This window comes from Schistocerca gregaria, chromosome 3 (assembly GCF_023897955.1).
Source record: "Schistocerca gregaria isolate iqSchGreg1 chromosome 3, iqSchGreg1.2, whole genome shotgun sequence".
In the NCBI taxonomy this organism is placed as follows: domain Eukaryota; kingdom Metazoa; phylum Arthropoda; class Insecta; order Orthoptera; family Acrididae; genus Schistocerca; species Schistocerca gregaria.
Genome location: NC_064922.1, coordinates 287,467,138 through 287,485,360, shown reverse-complemented (window position 1 = coordinate 287,485,360; position 18,223 = coordinate 287,467,138). Strand labels below are relative to the sequence as shown.

The 18,223-nt window shown below is 42.9% G+C and overlaps 1 protein-coding gene across 1 annotated transcript in view; it reads left to right on the top strand.

Annotated features, from left to right (window-relative positions):
- Positions 1 to 18,223, top strand: part of LOC126355345 (uncharacterized) — a 708,215-nt gene that overhangs the window by 471,913 nt on the left and 218,079 nt on the right. The window contains exon 14 of the mRNA XM_050005639.1: positions 14,132 to 14,346. Within this exon, the coding sequence (XP_049861596.1) occupies positions 14,132 to 14,346 (215 nt within the window). The remainder of the gene's footprint in view (positions 1 to 14,131; positions 14,347 to 18,223) is intronic.

Below are 18,223 nucleotides of genomic sequence, written 5' to 3'. Positions count from 1 at the left end.
TAAAACTAACTGCAACAGTATTTCAGCTATCTTGAAGCAGAGACGACTTCGCTGGCTGGGACACGTCCACCGTATGGATCCTGACAGATTACGACGGGCGGTGTTGCTTGGAGAGATCTCTATAGCCAAAAGACCTGTAGGACGTCCTGTATTGAGGTTGAAGAACTCCTTTAAACGAGATATGGAGAGCTTTGGAATCGACTCAAACAGATGGTAGGCACGGGCTATCATGAGAACAGAGTGGCGTGATGATATATCATCTGGAATGTCCAAGTACAATGAAGGCTTGTTAGACAGATTAAGGCAAAGAAAGCTTCGCAATTCTACCACTGCTCCTGCCTCACCAGCCAGATACACGAGTGGCAATTGCGGCAAGAGATGCCGTGCTGCCTTTGGCTTGACAAGCCATATGTAAAATGCACCCATAAACACACAGACACTGCAACAAGCATCTACCAAGATGTCGTGTCCCGTATATAGTAAAAGGACAGAATATAATTTAGATTTAAGAGAGTTAATGGTTAAGTCAGAACTTAAAGGACAGTACTGAATAAAGCATCAGACATTATACAGTGAATAACGACATCTCATCACGAAACTCATCATTTCGATACTAACAGAGAACGTAGATATGGTGTGATGGGAACAAAAGGTGCTTGCTGGTCACACAACTTGACTGCTCTTGTCGGGTTCGCGTTGGTATATACTCCGAAAGGAGATACCGTTAATAGTGCGGAATAAGTAATGGCGAACTCTATAACGATTGACATTCACATCCTTAAAACATGCAACGGTAATACGATATCTAGGTGTATACTTTGAAAAGTGTAATCCACCACCCTCCTTACTACTTGCAGCTATTGTCCACAATAAGCAAAGTATTTTATGAAAAATTTGACACGAGCGAAGATTACAATAAACTTTCTAGTTTTCTTAGCTTTTCGTGTAGAGTTGGCTCCAGTTCTTCTTGTCTAGGGGTCTGATTCTTGAATCTGAAAATGTCCTCGCTGTTGGATTGATCTAAATAAATTTGAAGATTCTTGTTGCAGAATTTTTGTTGTTACGTTAATATATTTTGTCACATTTTAGTACATTATATAGTCTTTTGAGTTTTCACATTAACCAAGTCGAAATTACATTGTTCGCACAAAATACAAAAATATGTCGGATCACATCACAGGCATGCTTACTACTGTCTCACTCAGCGAAAATAACAATATTCCAAAGGGTTTGCAATTTCTCCTGACAAATGAATTTCTATTCGTTTCTGTTACATTGTTACTTTTGATTATTATTTCATAAATGAATCCATAAATTAACGTAGTAACCAGTACAGTATTGCGTAATTAATAATAAAAATTTTATGTGTGGCGGTAGTTCGCAATTTCAAATGTTTCTAAAGAAAATCTACTGCAGATTCAGAAACCAACACATTTTATAAAGTAATTTATTTTCATAAATTTTAGCTTGAAACATAACATACTGTGTATAAAACTAGACGAAATTTTTCAGGAAAGCAACTGAGATAATACTGACATGTCCAAAACTCGAAAAATAGTAATGGTATCGACAGCTAACGTTGAAGAAAAGTAATGCTAGAGGAGGATGTCCCTTTACAAGAGGAACTGTCATCAGAAGCCATGTGAACCTAATAATGTGAATGAACACTGGAAACTCCACAACGTTAATGCATGACCGCGTACGGTCTACATTATTGAGGAATTTTTTACTAAAAGGTAAATGAAAGTTGTGCGTCTTGATGTTTTCGCAAGGTAATGATTGATCCATTACATTTCGGGTCCAGAGTCAATTAATCTCCGTTTTCACTTCTTCTAATATTTTGACCCTATACGTTCTTCATACTGAACTGACAGGTTAAAGCTACAGTACATTTCTGTACTTGATATGTCGTTTTAAACCACAGAAACACAAGTACCAGACACGCTGATCGGTGTCAAGGAGCATGCATCTACTGAATCTGTGGCTACGCGGTGGATCCATACTGAGATATCGATGTGTCATTATTAGTTGCACTGTGGCGACGTCTTTGCGAGTTAATCAAAGAAAGCGTCAAATTCCATGATTTTTCCAGGTTGGAACCGCTACGTTTATTAAGTAAAGTATTCACCAAACATATTTCAACTGCTTCTTTCACCATCTAGTACCATAAAGATTAAGTCTACACTATAATTGCATTTTCACACCACAGAGAGACTGGTCTGGATGCATTGCGTGAAAATGTCGGATTTGGGTGTAGACTTCATGTTTTTGGAACTCGGTGGTGAAAGAAAATGGCTCTGAGCACTATGCAACTTAACTTCTGAGGTTATCAGTCGCCTAGAATTTAGAACTAATTAAACCTAACTAACCTAAGGACATTACACACATCCATGCCGGAGGCAGGATTCGAACCTGAGACCGTAGCAGTCGCTCGGTGCCAGACTGTAGCGACTAGAACCGCACGGCCGGTAGTGAAAGAAGCAGGTGAAATTTGTTTAGTGAAGAAGTAGCAGAAGATGTAGCATCCATCATAAAATCATTAAAATATAAGTATTCCAGTGAGTATGATAACATATTAACGAAGTTAATCAAAGAGTGCTCATGCGAGTTGAGTTCTGTTTTAATTATTTGTGTAATCAATCTCTTATCAACGGGACATTTCCAGACGGGCTAAAGTATGCTGAAGTTAAGCCTCTTTACTAGGAGGGGGATAAGGAGGTACCATCAAAGTACAGACCAATTTCACTTTTGCCAGCTTTCTCAAAAATATTTGAAAAGGTTGTGTTCAAGCGTCTCCTTAAGCATCTGACTCCAAATAATATAAATAATATATTGTCCAAGTCACAGTTTGGATTTCTTAAGGGTTCTGATATAGAGAAAGCTATTTACACTTACAGTGAGAATGTACTTAATTCATTTTCTATGACCTGTCAAAAGTCTTTGACTGTGTGAACCACAGAATTCTCTTGCCTACATTAGAATATTATGGGGTCACTGGCAATGCATCGAAATGGTTTACACATCTAACAGGAAACAAATGGTGTCGTTGCGAAATACCTGTGCAGTAAGCAGTCAGTCTTCATCTGACTGGGAATTAACTACATGTGGTGTTCCTCAAGGTTCCATCCTCGGTCCGTTACTTTTTCTTGCGGACATTAATGACCTCTCGTCTGTAACATTGCCAGGAGCTAAATTTGTTTTGTTTGCGGATGATACAAACATTGTAGTAAATAGCAAATCAATCACTGATTTGGAAATAGCTGCTAATCAAATATTTACAGACATTAATAAATGGTTTAAAGCTAATTTACTGTCATTAAACTTTGAGAAGACCCACTCTATGCTGTTCAGAACCTGTAGGAGATTTCCTTCCAGCATGCGTATAACATATGAAGACATGCAGATTGAAGAGGTTGGTAGTGCTAAATTTCTGGGGCTACAGCTCGATATTAAATTCTGTTGGGTATGGTACAGCACAGAATTGCTTAAGCGCCTAAACAAGTCTGTATTTGCAGTAAGAATAGTGTCAAATGTAGGAGACATAAATACAAATAAACTACCATACTTTGCTTACTTTCATTCTATTATGTCATATGGGACCATATTCTGGGGTAACTCATCAAAGAGAGCAGAAATTTTTAGAGTGCAAAAGCAGGTGATAAGAATCAGTTGTGGTGTAAATTCGATAATATCATGTAGAAACTTGTTCAAGGAACTTTGTATTTTAACCACCGCATCTTAGTATATTTCATCCTTAAAGAAATTTGTTGCAAGTAATATATCTCTATTTCCAAGCAACAGCTCGATACATAGTATCAATACTAGGAATAAGAGCAACCTACATGGAGACCTAAAATCACTTATATTGGTCCATAAGGCGTCCAATATTCAGGAACACACAGGAACACACACTTTCAATCAATTGCCATCAAACATTAAAAACTTGGTTTTAGACGAAGTGCGGTTTAAACGGAGTTTGAAAGACTTATGACAGGCAACTCCATCTGCTCTGTGGATGAATATCTTAACAGAGACTGTTAAACAAGCTTAAGTAAAAATATCTGTTATATTTCAGTTTTGACAGCATTTGGTCACAACAGTCAAGATCAGGTATTTTGTGTATTATAAATTTATTAATAGTGCATAACAATGTTTGATTCTGACAGCGTATTAATTCTGTAAATATTAGCTGTTCTAGTTTACAGCGTTTTATTCACCTATTTCGACAATCTTTTGACAAATTATCAGGGTATTATTTGATCAGGTATTATATTCAAATGTTTTATATTTTTATGTTATACTTTCTGACATATTCCACACCCACCAGAATCATTTCATTTTTTGGGTCTATGGAACGAAAACTGAATCTAATCTTTAATTAATAAACGTAGCATTTCCAACTTATAGAAATCATGGAATGTGACACTTTCTTTAATAAATTCGCAAAGACATTGTTACAGTGCAACTAATAATGGCACATCGATATCTCAACAAAGATCGACCGTATAGCCACAGTGTCAATTGTTGCATACTCTTTTCCGCCGATCAACGTGTATGACGACTGCGTTTCTGTGGCTTAAACCGACGGAGCATAACATTCATTTCACAAGAATTCCTGAAAACGTGACGATATTTTGAGGTCACCAACAACTGCAGGAACTGCTATCGATTTTCGTCTGCGTTTGCGTTGCACGAAGCTAGTGAAATGAGTTTTACCTGCAGAGTATTTATGACGAGGAAGAACATGAATTTTATTGCTGTTCGTTTGAATGGTAGCGATTATAGCTGTCCTCTTGGGCTCCTGCCTAACACCACACTCGGAAATCGTCATATATTCGTAAATAAAAAGCCAAATATTTATTTTACCCTTCGTTCTCTAATCAGATGAAAATCTTAAATATTATCGAATGTTGCAGAACATGAAACTTCTTGACAGATTAAAACTGTATGGCGGACCGAGACTTGAACTCGGGACTTTTGCGTTTCACGGCAAGCGCTCCACCAACTGAGCCACCCAAGCACGAATCACGACCCATCCTCTCAGCTTCAATTCTACCAGCACCTCGTCTCCTAACTTCAGGAAGTTTCATATCAACGCACACTCCGCTGCAGAGTGGAAATCTCATTCTGGTTGCAGAACATACTTGTATTACATTCATGAGGCAGTCACAGAATGTGTTTACAACGCTAAGATGCGAAAAAATTGGCATGTAGCAGGATGCGAACCTACATCCTTTACTTCCAGAAACCACAACATTATTCGTAACGCCGCGACTATATCATCTTATTTTTGTCTCATGTCTGAAGACTTCTGTTGTTGACACGTTTAGTGATAAGGGTGACGTGCTTCAATGCGCCATTGCGTTGAAACAGCGTAGTATTATTATAAAAAAACATCTAAATATGCCAACACGAATATGGTGCCTAGTGCATAGCTTGTCGATATTGCTTTCGTTTGCAGGAAGTCTTGTGAAATGAGTGTTAGCCGACAACGGAACAGGTACGGCGCTATACTGTAGCTACTTTCTGCCTGTTCACCCATGGCCGGAAAATTAGAAGAAATATTAGAAGAAATAGAGTTTATGCGGCTAGGCCAGAAATTTAATGGATCAAGATGACAGTTGTTTCCCACCTGCCGTATTCAACTGGACTTAGCCCCGTGTGTCTCCTTCCTCTTCCCCAAGATGAAAATAAAGTTGAAACGGCGTAAATTTGATACAGTGGAGGAGATTCAAGTGTAATCGTAATGGGTACTAAACACCCTAACAAAGAAAGAAATCTAATTACATTTCAAAAGTGCCAGAAACGTCTGTGTAGGTGTTTTCACGATGCATGGTAAGATTTAGGTACGACGTTGTGATTTTTATTCATATATTTCCGGAAATTTTGGTTCATCATCATCAGTTATCTGCTATATTAGCAAGTCCTTTGCCTCTCCATTTTCTGCGATCCATTGCTTCCTTCTTAAGGCTGCTGTATTTTGTACCGTCCATCATGTCATCCAGTATCTGGAATCTCTTCCTTCCTCGCTTCCTTTTCCCTTCTACATAACCTTCTAAAACTGTTTTTATCAGTCCGTCATTCTTTCTTAATATATGCCCAATCCAATTTCTTTTTCTTCTCTGTATTACACCTAGTAACTGTCTTTCCTCTCCCACTCTTCTGTGTACCACTTCATTTTTTACTCTGTCCATCCAGCTTATTCTTTCCATCTTCTACCATGTCCATATCACAAAAGCCTCCAGCCTTTCTCTGTCTTTTTTCCTCATCGTCCACGTTTTAGCGCCATATAGAACACTCCATACAAGACATTTTATGAGTCTCTTTCTGAGTTCTCTGTCCAGACTGCTGCAAAAGATTCTCCTCTGCTTATAAAACGCCTCTTTTGCCATTGATATCCTTGTTTTAATTTCTGTGGTGCACTTCCAGTCGGTGTCTATCCTGTTTCCAAGATACTTAAAATTTTTGCACCTGTTCTAGTATTTCTCCATACAGCATAATTTTTATTTTCTTATTTCCTCATAGTGCCAATACTTTTGTTTTATTTGTGTTAATTTTCATTGCATATTTTTTTCCGTTAGTTCCAGTGATGTCCACCAAATCCTGTAATTATTTTTCCTCTGTGGCTAGAAGAACCATGTCATCAGCAAATCTCAAACACCCTACTCTTCTTCCTCCAATTTCTACTCCATTGTCATCTAATGAGCATTGGTCAACCATATTTTCCAAGTAGAGGTTGAAAACAGTAGGTGATAAACAGCATCCTTGTCTTACTCCTTTTCCTAGTCTGATCCAGTCTGTAGTTTTTCCTACTTTAATTGAAACTTTTTGATTAAGATATAATAAGTCTTCTGTTTTCCAGTCCACTCTCTTTTCCCTCATTATAGTCTCCAGCTTGTCCCAAGCCACACAGTCAAATGCCTTTTCCAGATCGATGAAGCACATACATAGGTCTCTTCCTTTTTCAATAAACCTTTCTCCCAAGATTCGCAGGAGCCCTGTTGCATCTGTGATGCCCGTATTCCACCTAAAGCCAAACTGCTCCTCGCCAAGATTCTCCTCCATTACTTTTTCAAGTCTTTTATTAATTATTCTTAAAATCACTTTGGCTGCATGTGAAATGAGGCTGATTGTCGTGTGCTCGCTGCATTTCTTGGTTCCTTGTTTTTGGTTACCATCTAGTAATTTCCGTAGAGGCCATCGACACTGGGAAAATTGTCTGCTACTGCCGTGCAAAGACTAGGACGTAATCAGTTTGTGTGTGAATGCCGTGTACCCAGAAGATGGAAGGTAGCACTCCTGACAGGGGTGAGACGGTGATGACGCTGCGGAAGTGGAGGCGAGGAAGAGCGCGCCTCCTGGTGTGAATAATGCACGGACGCCGTCGGCAGCCGCCTCTGCGGCCACAGGTGCCGGGCGCGCTGCATCTTTGATACGGCCGCCTCCCAGCACTCATCTGCAACCGCGTTAATCTTGCACCAGCCGCGCTGATGAGGGCGCGCCGCAAGTGTTACATCTGCAGCTTCCCCACTACCACGGCTGCGGACAAACAAAGACTGCAGCAGGCGCCTGGCGAACGAGTTTCAGGCGTTTTGTCTCGCGTTTCCTTGTGCTGTGTGCCGGCCAGTGCCCTGGAATCTGTCCACGACGTTCTTTCATTCGAGGGGCGTTAAACAGGTACTGCAACACTTGCTTTTTCTTGGCCGATTTTGTTGTAAAAATGACCAATTTTATATGGGACATCGTCGAATATTCCCGCTTCTGTTCCTATAGTTTCATGAAGTTTAGATAGGTGGTGGCGCTATAGGTAGCCTTCAGAATGGCTTCTTGATTTTGGCGGAAAAAGGGAGCATCGCAGACATTAATAGCCGCTTGAAGAATGTCTACGGAGACCCGATAATGAACAAAAGCACTATGAGTCGTTGGGCGAGGCGTTTGTCATCATGCCAACAAGGTCGCGCAAACCTGTACGATCTCCTGCGTGCTGGTCAGCTGCACACATCTGTGACTCTCACAAGATTGGGACGTGCGGACACTCTCATTCGAGACGATCGAAGAATCATAAACAAACATCTCGCTCCTCAGCTGGACGTCGTCTCTGTTGGTAGTGTTGTTGTTGTTGTGGTCGTCAGTCCAGAGACTGGTTTGTTGCAGTTCTCCATGGTACTTTATCCTCTGAAACGTTCTTCATCTCCCAGTACCTACTGCAAACCTACATCCTTCTGAATGTGCTTAGTGTATTCATCTCTTCGTCTCCCTCTACGATTTTTACCCTCCAAGCTGCCCTCCAATACTAAATTGGTGATCCCTTGATGCTTCAGAATATGCCCTACTAACCGATCCTTTCTTCTAGTCAAATTGTGCCACAAATTTCTCTTCTCTCCTATTCAATATCTCCTCATTAGTTATGTGAGCCACACTTCAGCATTGTCCGCGGAGCAAATCGGCATTTTTCGCATCGAAAACCATTACCAGAGGTGAAAGAAGTAATAATTGACACAGAAAAATCCTAGGATTGTCCGAGAATCGAGCCTAAGGGTTTTGGATTTGTAGTCTGGCGCTCTTTAAGCGCTGTCGGGCGTGGCCGGCACTTGGATGGGTGGCTATCCGGGCCGCCATGCGCTGTTGCCATTTTTCGGGATGCACTCAGCCTCGTGATGCCAACTGAGGAGCTACTCGACCGAATAGTAGCGGCTCCGGACAAAAAACGACCGGGAGAGCGGTGTGCTGACCACACGACCCTCCTATCCACATCCTCATTGAGGATGACACGGCGGTCGGATGGTCCCGATGGCCCACTTGTGGCCTGAAGACGGAGTGATTTTTCTTTCAGTCTGGCGCTTTACCACTTTCTTCTTTTTTCGACTTTTTTTTATTTTATTTATTTAATTTTATTTTTTACTGAGTTCTATATCTCGTATGACAATGTGTGAGCTCATGTTGATCTAGTATGTTCTTTTTTTCCAGCACTCTACTTTTATTTATCTATATTTATTTTTATTGCTTTAGTGTAAAATATGAGGGAAATGTAAACTATGTTCCCAAAGAGACAATACACCAAGTGGGCTGATAAAGTCAGAAAATGCAAATTGGGAAAATTGGCCGTTCCTCGTAAGCAGACGGAAGCTAGTGTGACGGGAGATGATTACGTGTAGGCCGCCTCCATCTCGATGGCAGAGCGGGAGATGGACTGGGCAGGGGTCGAAGACATGAGACCTGCCCACGACATCCCCAACACCACCCAACCAACCAACCAACCAACCGGAAGTCAACAAGAAGGGACGGTCAAGGGAGGATATAATTATAACCATGAAATGTGACTGTGTGACACAGCAGTGGGAGGTAGGGTAGAAGGGAATGGAAAACAGGGACAGTACGGCATCAGGTGCTGCGCCTCCTGTGAGTTTATAGTGTGGTGAGGGGTTGTTAGTAGTGCACCTCGAGAGCAGTAGAGCCAACCGCGCCAGAAACGTTCCAGCTGAGCGGGGATCGCGGAAAACCCCGCGGTGGTAATAGGCGAAATAGGCGGTGTAGCGTTGTTGTCGTTCACTCACCACATGTTCATTCTGTAGGAGAGTTCAACGACAGAGCTGCGATTTGTCCCTACCTCCATGAAGGGCCATCCATCGTTTGACTCAGACTGTCGCACGAGATATGGCTGCACGCAAAACACACGTCCTCCAGGGCTAATGAAAGCGTACTGTTCGACCATGGTTGGAGGAGCGCGGAAGTAACAGGCGACCATTTGCTGCCCCAGCGTCCAGAGTTCACGAACACCAGCTCAGGTCAGGCTATGGACGTCATCGTCCACTGAGTGACAAGTGGAGCATAAAGGACTTTCACACGAAACTAATCGCACGTAAATGCTTGTTAGTGGCGAATTTTCCACAGGCAACTTAATACCATGTCTCTCAGACTAATGTTGTGAGGCATGGTTGATGAGCGTTACGCCATACCACCTTGTTAATGGGTACTTGATCTCAACATTAGTGCAAGGTACACCACGCAGCAATTGAATGTAGAAATCCTTCAGATAATACATGGACGGGGTGCGGGGTGCACCGTACATTGTAGGTCAGTGTGTACGTAGCGCAGGTCCACAAAAGAGACAGACAAACGATCAAATAGAGGCACCGACACCGGTAGGGAGATGAAGGCTGGCGTGTAAATGTCCGAGAGTCGTCAGTGAGTGAATTCCATGTGCCCGATCACTGTTTGTTCCTGGGTTTCAGATACAAGATCGCCGCACGACACCGGACCTAGGTGAGTCCAAGTCCCCCGGCTTTCCATGGGAGTGTGAGTGTATCATATTTTACCTTAAAAATGTTACAAGCCATCATGAAGTAGCTCAATGCAGCCTGTGCGTTGCAAAATAATCGTAGGCGACATCGGAAGGTCGTGGTCCATGTGCACCAGCAGGAAACTACATGAACGTTCAGATATTCCACACACTGTAGTGCATCAAGGCACTGGAGGTGATGTTGGCGAAAAGTCATCCAGCTGACCTGAAGGGTCCGATGGGTGATGGAAGTAAAGACGATCGAAAGTTCTGGACGCAAGGTAGAGGCACCAGTTTTTATCGAGTGAGTCCGACACCAGTTGGCATCGTTGTATATTTGGCAGCACTCAAAGCATTACCTGCCACGTCCCCATACGGGGAGATCACATCAGGTATGTGTGTGATCTCTTCCTGTGAGCATACCACAGCAACAGGTTACCTGCATAGGCATGAGATTGGAACGTGTATTGCTGCAGTGTGAATATTGCCAAGTGCATTATGACTGCCTATAAGTGGTTCCAGGGCGAGAGTGTAAAGAAGCATTGATAGTCAACATCCCTTACGTAACAACCAACGGATCAGTACCGGTCCTGCGATGCGATGATTAGACTGGACAAGGGAGCAGTGAACTGGCACCAGTGAAGGGGAAGGCACATCCGCTCCATGACAGCAAAGAGGTAACCATGTCACACCCAATCAAAAGTGCTATCAAAGTTACTGCTACCAATGCTGCATGGAGGTTGCACACATCCCACTAGAGCAATCACATCTTGACGTTTACCTGCGGCCGTCTGGGCATTGTGGGTCCACCTGGAATAGTCTGTTCCGTGGACACTATACTAAGCAGCATCCGACAGCATCGTGTCGCCGTAATACGTGGAAATATCTTGTAGTCGGCACTGAGTAAAGTTAGGGGGGCGGTAATGCGCAGCTGTACTCCCCTGCGATAGCCTGTGGGATAATGATGGTGGCAGAATCGTGGCGTCAGCAGTTCTTCTAACATTGCGGTCAGCCTTGGAGCCACGAAAACCTGGAGAGGCTGGTAAAATTCCACAGGGAGACCATCCACGCCAGCGACCCTTTGCTATCGCATCCTTGACGTAGTGACAAGTGATGTCCTCCATCAGGGTTTCCATTTCGACACCCGAGATGGATTGAGTGCTGAGGGGCGAAACAGGCTCAAAATCCTGAACTTCATCTTTATCTTATTGGCAGATGTAGCGAAATTGTTCCACAAAGACAGTGAAGATATATGTCTGGTTTGTCGCCCAATAACTTTTTTATTGAAGAGTATTTTCATTTCTGCAACAATTTCTTTTCCTTAAGTCTTTTGTTGTCTTCCATTTACACGCAGTCTTGTCTGCTGCAGAGTATAATTTACTATTTCACTTAGTGTAAAGCATAGCACGAGGTGAAGCAATGATTAAGACAGTGAACTCACATTCAGGAGGATGGCGGTTGAAATACGCAGTCAGCCATCCTAATTTAGATTATTCGCAGATTTCCCTAATTTCTTAAGACTAATTCCGTAATGGTCGTTTGAAAAGAATGCAAATGATTTCTCCTCAAATGCGAGATTGTCCTAGGTGGCAGCTACTCACGGACGTCCAGTAAGGGCTGTAATTATCGTATGGGAGCGAATCTTGGTAGATATTCTAATGTGTTAATGCTGAATCAGTTAACACTGGAAAAAATTAGTTCTAGCGTTGGCTACCAGGTGCAAATCCGGCTCTGTGAATGTAAGAAATACGTACAGACATGTTTCCTTATGTAATGGATTAGGAATGGAGCCTGGGTAGAAAAGCCAAACAAGTGAGAAAGGCATAATTTTGATGTTATTATGAACTGACGCTTACTCCGTTTGTTCAATATGAGCACCAGAGAACTCCACGAGACGCTGTACAGCGCCAGATTTGCACCTGGTGACCAAAATTGGAACTTTCTTCCAGCGTAAGCTGGTCCCGCCTTAACTCATTATGATATCTACTAAGTTTCACTGCGATAAAATTATTACAGCCCACACTTGACCTCTGTGAGTAACTGTACTTTAATTACACCCGGTACTTCATCCTTAATTATCTCGCATCCGACAAGACGTTTAATCATAGTCTCCCTTCCATACTTCCCATCCAATTTTTGGTAATAACGTAAACTCATAATTACCTATAATTACATTAGTTTTTAATCTCATTAACATTTTGCTTCTTAGCTTTCTGTCTTTTGCACCTCTGTCTCTGCACATTTCTTTTCTCAGCAGACTCCTTTGTTTTATTTCCTAGTCTCGCATAGTTCTAGTCAGTTCGAAGGTAGGAAGGTGGGATAGAGTTTAACATCCCACCGATATTGACGTCATTGCAGATGGCATAAGCTTAAGCATCTCCTGAGTTGTAGTTTAAAACATTATGACGCCGACTCCTGCACCAGCTTCTCCGTTCTTAACAATTCGCTTCTGTATTACATTACCTCTGTAGTTACCGAATTACCTTCAGTGTGTCTATCAACGGCCAACATACCTCATAACAAATCGAAAAGGACCAGAATACATAAAAAAAAATCAAGAAAATTTTAACATCAGGGAAATGTGTTAGGCAATAATGCGACGGGTGAAATGAAGATATGACGAACAGTGAAAAATTGAAGACGTGAAGGGATGTGTATTAAGTGCTCAGTAATGCAGTAAAACAGGAACAGCAATGTTTCGTAGGGACGTACGTTGACAGTAAAAGGCAAATGTAAATTAGATTTAAATAAATGAAGAATGCGTGATATTTTACGCACTTGCAAAAAAATTGTATGTATTGAAAAGGGAGGTTTTCTACAACTAGATGGAGCTGCTGCATTTTTAAAGTTCTAGAAACCTGTTAAACGGAAGTTGGGTTGATTATATTTAATTTCCTGTAACAAGATAAAATTTTCACTAGCTGTCGATTAAAAATTAAAGTTCTATTCCTTTCGATTACATGTAATTTGATAGTTTACAGTAATTCTCCAGACGCTACCCACATAAGCGCTAGCAACCGCCGTATGTATGGAGACAACATACGGAGGCCCAAGTGAACAGAAATAACACTGGTTTCTTATTGCATACTTTTAAGCAGTCTGCAGTGGGATGTTATGTTATATTTGAAGCCGGCGGCGGTGGTCTCGCGGTTCTAGGCGCGCAGTCCGGACCCGTGCGACTGCTAAGGTCGCAGGTTCGAATCCTGCCTCGGGCATGGATGTGTGTGATGTCCTTAGGTTAGTTAGGTTTCAGTAGTTCTAAGTTCTAGGGGGACTGGTGACCTGAGATGTTAAGTCCCATAGTGCTCAGAGCCATTTGAACCATTTTTGTTATATTTGAAACACAAACTTTAGTGAAATTCATACCTTCTTACCTACACAGATTGATCTTAAACACACATTAATTTGTTTTACGTTTCTGTTGTTAACTACATGTCTCAACGCACTTACAATTTCTACTTACTATTCTATGGTTCAAATGGCTCTGAGCACTATGGGACTTAACATGTATGGTCATCAGTCGCCTAGAACTTAGAACTAGTGAAACCTAACTAACCTAAGGACATCACACAACACTCAGTCATCACGAGGCAGAGAAAATCCCTGATCCCGCCGGGAATCGAACCCGGGCATCCGGGAGCGGGAAGCGAGAACGCTACCGCACGACCACGAGCTGCGGACTGCTACTCTATACTTTTACTAGTATTCACCAGCAATGTGAAGTTAAGTCTTCCTAGCTTTGGAATATAAATAACGATTTGTGGTAGTAAAACAGAAACACGTTTTCAGAAGGCTATTACGTAAATCTGGTAAAGCATTTTCAGTGTACGATGAAGGTGTTGTCTCTCGCAGACTGAACTTCGTGTCGGAGAGCAACGAGGCGCTGCTGCACTTCCACTCGGACTACTCGGTGTCCGGCGGAGGGTTCTCGGCGTCGTGGCAGGCGGTCGACGTGTCGGGCTGCCCGCTGCAGACGCTGACCGCGCGCGAGGGCCGCCTGAATAGCCCCAACTACCCGCACTTCCTGCTGGCGCATCTCGACTGCGCTACCACCATACTGGCGCCAGGTATGTGTGTCGCAGGCCCCAGCCACCTGCATTTTCTACAGTCACATCTACACTGCGCTACCGTCATACTAGCGCCAGGTATTTGAGCAATACAGTCTCAGGCCATGCTTGCCCCAACAACTTCTACTTCCTGCTGGCACATCTCGACTGCGCTACCACCATACTGGCGCCAGGTATGTGTGTCACAGACCCCAAACACCTGCATTTTCTACAGTCACATCTACACTGCGCTACCGTCATACTAGCGCCAGGTATGTCAGCAATACAGTCTCAGGCCATGCTTGCCCCTACAACTTCTACTTCCTGCTGGCACATCTCGACTGAGCTACCACACTGGCGCCAGATAAGTAGGCAATATTGTTTAACTTCCTGTACTCCGTGCTGGTGTTCGTTGACAGCACTATCATCATAGTGGTCCCACGTACATGAGCTATATACTATAGCATCACGTCAGCCCTAGCTACCTGTACTTCTTGCAGGCACACCTCTACTGAACAGCCGACGTACTGGTGCCAGGTAAAAGAGCAATGCAGAATCACATCACGCCAGCTCCAACAATCCGTAGTAACTGCTGATGCATTTCGACTGCACTTCCGCCACACTGGCGCCAGGTAGTGGGCCACAAAGTGTCGCGCCTTGCGGACGCAAATACCCACACTTCCTGCTGGTACACCTCAAACCTGCTTCTGTCAAACTGTCGCCAGGTAAGTGGGCTATACAGGGTGTTGCAAAAAGGTACGGCCAAACTTTCAGGAAACATTCCTCACACACAAATAAAGAAAAGATGTTATGTGGACATGTGTCCGGAAACGCTTACTTTCCATGTTAGAGCTCATTTTATTACTTCTCTTCAAATCACATTAATCATGGAATGGAAACACACAGAATGTACCAGCGTGACTTCAAACACTTTGTTACAGGAAATGTTCAAAATGTCCTCCGTTAGTGAGGATACATGCATCCACCTTCCGTCGCATGGAATCCATGATGCGATGATGCAGCCCTGGCGAATGGCGTCTTGTATCACAGCCGTCCACAATACGAGCACGAAGAGTCTCTACATCTGGTACCGGGGTTGCGTAGACAAGAGCTTTCGAATGCCCCCATAAATGAAAGTCAAGAGGGTTGAGGTCAGGAGAGCGTGGAGGCCACGTAATTTGTCCGCTTCTACCAATCCATCGGTCGCCAAATCTGTTATTGAGAAGCGTACGAACACTTCGACTGAAATGTGCAGAAGCTCCATCGTGCATGAACCACATGTTGTGTCGTACTTGTAAAGGCACATGTTCTAGCAGCACAGGTAGAGTATCCCGTATGAAATCGTGATAACGTGCTCCATTGAGCGTCGGTGGAAGAACATGGGGCCCAATCAAGAGATCACCAACAATGCCTGCCCAAACGTTCACAGAAAATCTGTGTTGATGACGTGATTGCACAATTGCCTGCGGATTCTCGTCAGCCCACACATGTTGATTGTGAATATTTACAATTTGATCACGTTGGAATGAAGCCTCATCAGTAAAGAGAACATTTGCACTGAAATGGGGATTGATACATTGTTGGAGGAATCATTCGCAGAAGTGTACCCGTGGAGGCCAATCAGCTGCTGATAGTGAGTGTACACGCTGTACATGGTACGCAAACAACTGGTTCTTCCGTAGCACTCTCCATACAGTGACGTGGTCAACGTTACCTTGTACAGCAGCAACGTCTCTGACGCTGACATTAGGGTTATCGTCAACTGCACGAAGAATTTCCTCGTCCATTGCAGGTATCGTTGTCGTTCTAGGTCTTCCTCTGTCGCGAGTCATAGGCTGGAATGTTCCGTGCTCCCTAAGACGCCGATCAATTGCATCGAACGTCTTCCTGTCGGGGCACCTTCGTTCTGGAAATCTGACTCGATACAAACGTACCGCGCCACGGCTATTGCCCCGTGCTAATCCATACATCAAATGGGCATCTGCCAACTCCGCATTTGTAAATATTGCACTGACTGCAAAACCACGTTCGTGATGAACACTAACCTGTTGGTGCTACGTACTGATGTGCTTGATGCGCATGTAGAGCAATGCGCATGTAGAGCAATGAGTCGCAATGAGTCGCATGTCAACACAAGCACCGAAGTCAACATTACCTTCCTTCAATTGGGCCAACTGGCGGTGAATCGAGAAAATACAGTACACACTGACGAAACTAAAATGAGCTCTAACATCGAAATTAAGCGTTTCTGGACACATGTCCACATAACATGTTTTCTTTATTTGTGTGTGAGGAATGTTTCCAGAAAGTTTGGCCGTAGCTTTTTGTAACACCCTGTATAGAGTCGCACCTCACCATGCCCAACTACCTGCACTTCCTGCTGGTGCACCTCGACTACTCTACCACTACACTGACAGGAGGTGTGTGGTCAATACAGTGTCACACCGCACCAACCCCAACTACTTGCCCTTCATTCACACAGTTCTTACCCCATGATACACTTCTGCATGTGGTACACTATTTCTTCTGGGTACGCTGGAAAGTCAGCGTCGGTACACCAAACAATTGGGGGCAATTTCATTCATCATGTGATCATGCCCACATCTAAACACATAGTTCATTTCTGCCATTCTGTACGTCTTCACGTTATCCCATCCTACTACGCTGATTTAGCTCTGAGTACTATGGGACTTAACATCTGAGGTAATTGAACCGTGGATTTATTTTGAAAGAATATTCTTAAGAATTTATTTTATTTATTAGCGATTCATCAAGAACATTAACACATTTAATCACACTATGTGAGCGTGGACGTAGTTGCGAGGGAGTAACTGATGAAATCATAATCAAATTGCTTTTTAACAAATGGGAATTTTATTCCTAAAAGCATTTTTTTTAAGAAACAGATTTAAAAATTATAATCAGAAAGCACCCTCTAAAAATCAGGTTACAATTTATTCAGAGGCAGAAAAAAACAAATTTTTGACTGTATGAGCTTTCGGACTGAGAACCTTGCCGCTCCCTTTTGACACGGCCGTAGTCACGACCGCTCACGACAACCTCTGGTGCAAATCTGCAACACACCAGATTACTTCAAACTAAAAGTTTTAACAATTCACACCAGCACATAAACTATGCACACTAAAATTAATATACTAACTTGCCACTGAAGGTGCAACTTGATTTTAACTCCTAAGAAAAGTCTTACGGTGGAAGGGTGGCAACTTTATATACTAAAATGACCATTTAAATAAAAGCCCATGAAATGCAATCTTGCCGCGCGGGATTAGCCGAGCGGTCTGGGCACTGGAATCATGGACGGTGCTCTGATCCCGGCGGAGGTTCGATTCCTCCCTTGGGCATGGTTGTGTGTGTTTTTCCGTAGGTTAATTTAGGTTAAGTAGTGAGTAAGCTTAGGGACTGGTGACCTTAGCAGTTAAGTCCCATAAGATTTCACACACATTTGAACATTTTTTGAAATGCAATCTTATATAAAATTATACAAGGTTGGCCAAACGAGTTAACATGCTCTACAGTACACATATACCTCCTCTCAAGATGTTAGGCAAGATCAAAACATATTTCAGGAATTAGGCCGTTAGACTCCAAGCAATAAATTCGTTAACACACTGAATCCGTACAACCATGACAGAGGCAGCTACTAACGTGTGGCAGATTGATAAGGAGATTACCGAACAACCCGAACCGTAGGTTGCTCTAAACCGCCCCTACTCCACAAGGGAAAACGGACCACCCAATTCATAAGTAACCACCTTCCCGCGGGTGGGCAAACGGAGAAGAATGGTGGGACGATCCCAAAACAAAGCACCTGGTGACCTCACCAAGAAAACAAGTAAAATTTGACAAGTAAATGAAACAACATATCACCAGTCACTTA